This window comes from Coffea eugenioides, chromosome 3, assembly GCF_003713205.1.
Source record: "Coffea eugenioides isolate CCC68of chromosome 3, Ceug_1.0, whole genome shotgun sequence".
Lineage (NCBI taxonomy): Eukaryota > Viridiplantae > Streptophyta > Magnoliopsida > Gentianales > Rubiaceae > Coffea > Coffea eugenioides.
Genome location: NC_040037.1, coordinates 41,404,600 through 41,411,747, shown reverse-complemented (window position 1 = coordinate 41,411,747; position 7,148 = coordinate 41,404,600). Strand labels below are relative to the sequence as shown.

General features: G+C 35.3%; 1 protein-coding gene across 1 annotated transcript; it reads left to right on the top strand.

Moving 5' to 3' along the window:
• The first annotated feature begins 2,550 nt into the window (after window positions 1-2,550).
• LOC113765475 (trans-resveratrol di-O-methyltransferase-like) lies at window positions 2,551-4,479 on the top strand. The gene is made up of 2 exons (XM_027309673.1): window positions 2,551-3,356; window positions 3,710-4,479. The coding sequence occupies exons 1-2, from the start codon at window positions 2,574-2,576 to the stop codon at window positions 4,016-4,018; spliced, it is 1,092 nt and encodes a 363-aa protein (XP_027165474.1). The 5' UTR covers window positions 2,551-2,573; the 3' UTR covers window positions 4,019-4,479.
• The last annotated feature ends 2,669 nt before the right edge of the window (window positions 4,480-7,148 follow it).

The window sequence follows — 7,148 nt, the reverse complement described above, 5'->3', positions numbered from 1 at the left end:
CAAATATTCAAATCAAATATTTGTACTTATATATATTTTTTCTTTGCGAGGATTTTGGTTCCTTTAACACTTGTATAGGCTTTCCTTTCTCCATCTGTACAATAACAAGGAAAGCTTTCCAAATTTACATGCGTTAGAAAATGTCTGCCTGTGTTGAATTTCCAAAATAAAGAACTTTTAAATTAAGAATTGTGTTATCTTGTGGCCATTAAGACTTGTAAATCATACCAAACTCACCGTATAAATATACATCCTAACAATTACTACTATACCTTATATTTAACTTTACATTTCTAAGATATTTACATGTGAACTTCATCTTAACAACAAGTGCTTAATGGACACTTATTAGATAGGACCCTAAATTAAAGACTACTTCATTTACTTTAGCATCATGCCGTGCTCAATTACCCCATATTTTACAGGTCGAAAGTGAGTACTAATTTGATATTGATTAACAATAATGGCGAGTACTAATTTTCGAATCCATCAGAGTTGTCAGTCTCTCATAGCAGGATGAAAACAAGTCTTAACGTTTCAATTAAAAAATCGATCCCTATATTTAGGACAAGATATAAAGTTTCTTAAGCATTGCAATACATCATATCGTTGTGAAAATTAAGAGAATTTGCTCAAGAATGACGCATCGACGTAAACTTTAACTCAACCATGACTCAAAAGTTGTGACTATTTAAATTTCTTTTTCTTCACCTTCCAAACAAGAAGCACCACCTGCAGCGTGCATTATGTGATTTTCTCAAGTGATAATACGAGTCGACACAAAGAACAATTAATTAACAAGCGCTGATTATACACTTTAATTTAAGCACGTCTCCAGAAACAATGAATTATGTGTAGTCACACCAAGAAGGAGACTGAGTAACCCATATACTCATATATGAATTGGTCAATGATGGTTACAATTTTATCATTTATTTTATTATTAATTTTTCCTATTACCTGACCTGATGTGGATTAATTATTAGATTTGATTTATTTTTCGTAATTTGTATTTATTTCAGGGAATAGAACGAAAATATGATAACAAGCGCCAATTTTACGATCACCGGGAAAGAATTAAAAAAGAAGGCACTCAAGGGCATTTTTGGAACAAAGGAGGCGCAGCCCTTTTTGGTAATTTGGCCGAAGAAAGAAAAAAGGGAAGTCTTCGGTTTTCTTGATAGCCGCGGACGCCGCACAAGAGTAGGAGGAATCAGACCTTCAAAAGTTGCCGGCTTTTGAGAGTTCTCACGGGATTAAGGTTAGTAAAAAGTCGTCCAAAAGTCTGCTGACTTTGACAAAAAAGATAGTTTTTCTTTTGACTTTTCTGGAGTAGCTTTTCTTTCTTCAGATAGTAGGACCTCTAGCTTAGTTTAGTTTTGGACTTTTTCCATGTCATCTTCTTGTGGTTTCTCTTATGCGTATGTAAAGACCAAGTGGAAACATTGAATTCCTTCCTGTAGCTTGTCTTTCTTCTTGATTACTACGAATTGAATTTCCCCGATTTCAAGGGACAATGGCCGCGGTTTCCTTTACAATTTCCTATGGGTTTTGTTCATCAAATATGAATTAAATCCCCTCCTCTAGTCAAGGAACAACGAATGGTTTGAGTCGCCTAAAATTGTGAGATCGATTTAATTTTATCTCTTTCTTTTATTTATTGGTATTCGCATATTCCCTGGTTTCAATGTTTGTGATTATTCAATTAATTGATTGTTTTAGATCCGAATAATCAGTTAATTTGATAATCTATTGTCAATTGGGACGTTAAATCCGTAATTGTTTAATTGTCTCAAAATAGTGACAACTGACATGATTAGATTTGTGTCAGGGAGATACGCGAGCTAATCTAAAATAACCCAGGTAGTGCGTTATTTTGTTAGAATAGGGCCCCTCTAATACGTAAGGCAATTGGGGAATTAAATCTTACGGGCGTACTTAAGATTATTTTTCAATTAGAACAGTGATTAACGTGCGTACCTTAGTCACCGATACAGTAAGGAGGGGTTGACTGTCATCGCTTGTTTGGCAGTTGTAACCTATTTATTAGTAAATACTTGGAATTGCCTTTGTTTCGATGATCAATTAGGTGAATCATTGCTGAAGTTATTTCCTGGCTAACTCGTTAGTTATCATTCATTTGACTTTAGTAAATTGTTATTTAATTTTTAGTAGTTTCTTGAATTTTATTTGCATTTATTTGATTGTCACCTTCTACGTAAAAACACCCTCTGATTACTGTGAATTTGAAAAGAAACAGTTACACCCAGTCTCTGTGGATTCGATCCTGCTTACCACAACTACAAAAATTAACTTTAGTTGAGCAGGTTTTTATTATTGCACAGGCCCGACACCTGTCAGTCAAGAAAAGGAAACTGATGTCAGCTGCCTTTGGATCCTTTTTTCTGAGTTGATTTCATTGTTTATTTTTTTAACAGGTTCTTGTCAGACTATTAGAAAAAATTATTGCAACATTATTCCTGTGAATCCCATAATCCGCCTATAAAATGCGAGTTCTACTTGCAATTCCCACCACCAAAAAGCGCAAAAAATCCTAGAATTTCAAACAAAAAATGGATTTGGCTAGAAATATTGGTGATCATACTGATGAGCTTTTTCAAGCACAAGCTCACATATGGAACCATATATTCAACTTCATAAATTCTATGTCCCTCAAATGTGCAATTCAATTAGACATTCCAGATGTTATTCACAAGCATGGCCAGCCGATGACCCTCGATCAATTGATCGATGCTATTCAAATCAAGAATGAAAAAGCCCCATTCGTTTATCGTCTCATGCAGATTTTGATCCACTCAGGCTTCTTCATTGAAGCAAAGATTCCTGGAAATGAGAATGATAATCAAAAGGGTTATCTGCTCACTTCTGCTTCTGAAATTCTTTTAAAGAGCAACCCTTTTAGCGTGACGCCATTTTTACTGGCCATGCTCGATCCCGCCTTGACTGATCCATGGCACCATCTCAGCCAGTGGTTTCAGAACAGCGATGAAAGCCCATTTTATACTTGCCATGGGAGGTCACTTTATGATTTTGCGAGCCATGAGTCTCAGCTTAATCAATTCTTTAACGAAGCAATGGCTAGTGATGCCCGGATGGTTAGTAGCGTGGTGACCAAAGATTGTAAGCACGTTTTTGAGGGTTTGAATTCATTGGTAGATATTGGAGGTGGAACTGGAACCTTTGCTAAGGCAATTGCTGATGCTTTCCCTCGCCTGAAATGCACTGTGCTTGATCTTCCTCATGTTGTTGATGGCTTGGAGAGTAGTAAGAACTTGGCCTATGTTGGAGGTAACATGTTTGAAGCCATTCCTCCTGCAGATGCTGTTTTAATGAAGGTATGAAATCGATGTTGCACGTTTTCTAGTTGACAATTTTCTTTTATAGAAGTTTTATTTAGGTTTTCATCCTAACTGCCTGAGATTATAGGATTAAAATTCACCAATTATGGGAAGTGTCAACTTCAAAAGTAAGATTGAGCAGAAGAAATTGAGGCTATGCTTAATCTAAGAACTGCATCATGAAGAGGGACAGAAAAAGAACAAAGTTTTAAACGTCAAATTGATGGCATGTGTTTGGTACTATAGGCGAATAGTTTTGTTTTTTCTTTTTGACGCAAAAAGCTTTAGATGGGGTGTAATGTCTCTAACAAAAATTTTCTTTCATTGTGATACAATTTGCAATCGAGCAGTGGATATTGATTGATTGGAGCGATGATGACTGTGTACAAATACTAAAAAAATGTAAAGAAGCAATTCCTAGCAAGGAAAAAGGAGGCAAAGTGATAATTGTTGACACGTTCAGCAAAAGCCAGCAGAAAGGGGATGATGATCATGAGGCGATTGAGACCCAACTGTTCTATGATATGGGGGCGATGGTTCTAGTCAAAGGAAGGCAAAGAAATGAGACAGATTGGGCGAAACTTTTCTCTGAGGCAGGCTTCAGTGACTATAAGATAACTGCAGTATTGGGCTTGAGATCTATCATTGAGGTTTATTAGTAATTAATTAATATGTCTTTTGAAAATGTTGTTTGTGCGATGAACCTTTAGTTAGGGTGTTCAGAATAAATTTTATGGCTTTGGAGTGTTTGTTTTACTCATTTATTGGCAATAGACAAATTGCCAAAGTCCATCTTGAAGCTGAACGTGGGCGGCTGATCAATTTGGTTCGTGCTTGTATCTTGAACCAGATTTACTTGCAAAGTTCACCAGATTTTCTGGCAATTGGGCATTGAATGAGAAGAGAAAAATTACAGCCGCTTGTAGGATCCTTACTAGTATAAATAAATGCCATTTCCTCAGTTGAAGGGCACCAAAGCTCAAGTGAAAGATAGGAAATGAACGAGTTCAATTGTGGAGTGAGTGTTTGAGCAGATATCTCAAGAGTGAGCCTCTGATAAATTAGACCAAATATTCTCAACAGTGAGGCTCAATTATTAGTGTCTAATATAAATGTATTTTGTCTGTTGTTATTATATATATTTTGAGTGTAATAAAATTGTTTGTTTAGCTCCTTTATATAAAGGATTTAATTCATTGATTTGGTATTAAACCCCACCACAATCCAACATTGGAATGCGTCCAAATCCCAGTCTGGAATACGCAGCAAGCACATTATGTATAAATGGTGTGGAGTTGAGGTAGCTAAGGACAATAACTGTTTCCAACATTGTTGAAGTGGATGCATCGCTTCCACTTTAAATTCAGTGATTACAGTTGAATGTACGTTGAAGAAAGAACGGATAAACATGAGGGGCAAAAAACTGAAAAAGATTTTCAGTTCTTAACTTGCCTAAATTGTACAGCACTTTCTAAACAAAATGTAACTCAATGTAAATTACTTATTCAATTTTGAAACACTGACATTGTATCTAATTAATATTCGTGTATGTTGAACGACGCGTTGGTCAACAAACGCGTTTTCTGCTTTGTCCCACATCAATAGAAGCCAAAGGAATTCTTCCTTTGGTTTCCTATAAATAAGGAAGCCTATTGAAGGTTTTAGGTGCACCACTCAAGAGAGTTATATAGGCTATTAGTTTTTTGAGTCATCTAACCCATTTAGTCAAATATTTTAGGCTTTCTTGTTTTGAATTTAGAAATATTTTCTAAACTCTTTTGTAAGTGCCTTATTAGTATAGGAACCACTTTCCTACGGCTTTTAATATTTCTTCTTCATAGTAGAAATATTACTCCTCCCTCACCCGTGAACGTAGGTCAATTTGACCGAACTACGTAAATCTTTTGTGTCTTTTATTTGCTTTATTATTTGCCTTTATTGGGTTGCCGCAACCCTTTTATATGGTCGGTTTTACCGCCTAATTATTTTATGGCTGGTGTCTACCGCATAAACATTATATGGTCGGTTATACCGCCTAATTTGTGCTAACTCTGGTTTGTTTGTTCCTGGGCCGGTCCTAAGAAACTGGTATCAGAGCTGGTTGTTATATTTTGCAAGACAAGTTCATCTGGTGGGGCCCGTTCATCTTGTGGGGCCCGTTCATCCCGTGGGGCCCGCTTATCTCTTGGGGTTCGCTCACCCTGCGGGCTTGTTCACGAGACTTGCATATCTGTTTGACCAATTTTTTTTGAGACAAGTTTCAAGTTATAGATTTTGTAGCAACAATGACGATAACAAAGACGGTTGTCGAGAAATTCGACAAGAATGTCAACTTCAGCATGTGGCAGCTCAAGATCGAGGCCATTCTTGTTCAAGACGGAGTTGATTTGGCAATTCAAGGAATTGAGAAAAAGCCAGAAGATAGGAAATGAACGAGTTGAATTTTTGAGTGAGTGTTTGAGCAGCTATTCTCAAGAATGAGGCTCAATTATTAGTGTCTAATATAAATGTATTTTGTCTGTTGTTATTATATATATTTTGAGTGTAATAAAATTGTTTGTTTAGCTCCTTTATATAAAGGATTTAATCCATTGATTTGGTATTAAACCCCACCACAATCCAACACTGGAATGTGTCCAAATCCCAGCCTGGAATACACAGCAAGCACATTATGTATAAATGGTGTGGAGTTGAGGTAGCTAAGGACAATAACTGTTTCCAACATTGTTGAAGTAGATGCATCGCTTCCACTTTAAATTCAGCCATTACAGCTGAATGTAAGTTGAAGAAGGAACGGATAATGAAGAAAAAGATTTTCAGTTCTTAACAAAAATATAGCCCATTGTTCCGTTCCAATTTCTGAATTTTCCCCATCAAAACCTTATTCTTTTTCCTTTATTGATTGTTTTCTACAACTTATGGAAATAACTATGCCGTAATTTCTTTTCACCTTCAAACGAAGAGACAAGAATTTCAAGAGTAAGGTATTACAAAGTCTATATGTATGTTCAATTGTCAAAATGAAAATGTTTTTACATAACCCAATAATGAAATTACAGCACATCTGACATATTCGTTCCTTTTTTCTTTCACTTTTTTTTTTTCAATTGAGCATTTTGATATGGATTTCTCTATTATCTCATAGCATTAATGCATTTGTTGTTGTTGAGCTGAATTTTATTTTAGTACGTGTTAAAAAATTCTAAACATAAAATTTGGTTAGAAAACCACTAAGGTGCAAAGAAACTAATAATAGTTAAGACCACAACATCTGGTAGATAAAATTGATAATATGAAATAGTAAGGTCGTTCCATGTTAACTACATAACATAGTTTAGTTATATCTAAAAAGTTTTGACAAACATATGAAAAAATCCATGTCGCTTTCATATCTTATTAATACCACTTAAGCAATAGCAAAATTAATTGAAAATTAAAAAAAAAAAAGAAGTAAGGGATTAGATGGTAATCAGTAGATTAGGTAGGTGAGATGGGAGATTGTAGCCAATTTAAATGCAACTACCAGTTCACAGAACCTAGAATAAGATATTTTGGCTGATTAAATCCTTGGATTAGGGTCTATACCTCAAATGGTTAGCAACTTACCAATTTGTATTAGACTTCCAGATCTCATTCGGTTTGTGTTCAACTAACTTGTTTTTATGTACTATTTTTAAATGAAATACAGGTCAAATTGGACACACACTCATTTTTGGTGAGTTCTGATCATATTAATAGAGTCAAGTGATGTTTATAATTTGAAGTGATTTTCATCATATCGTTTTCAAA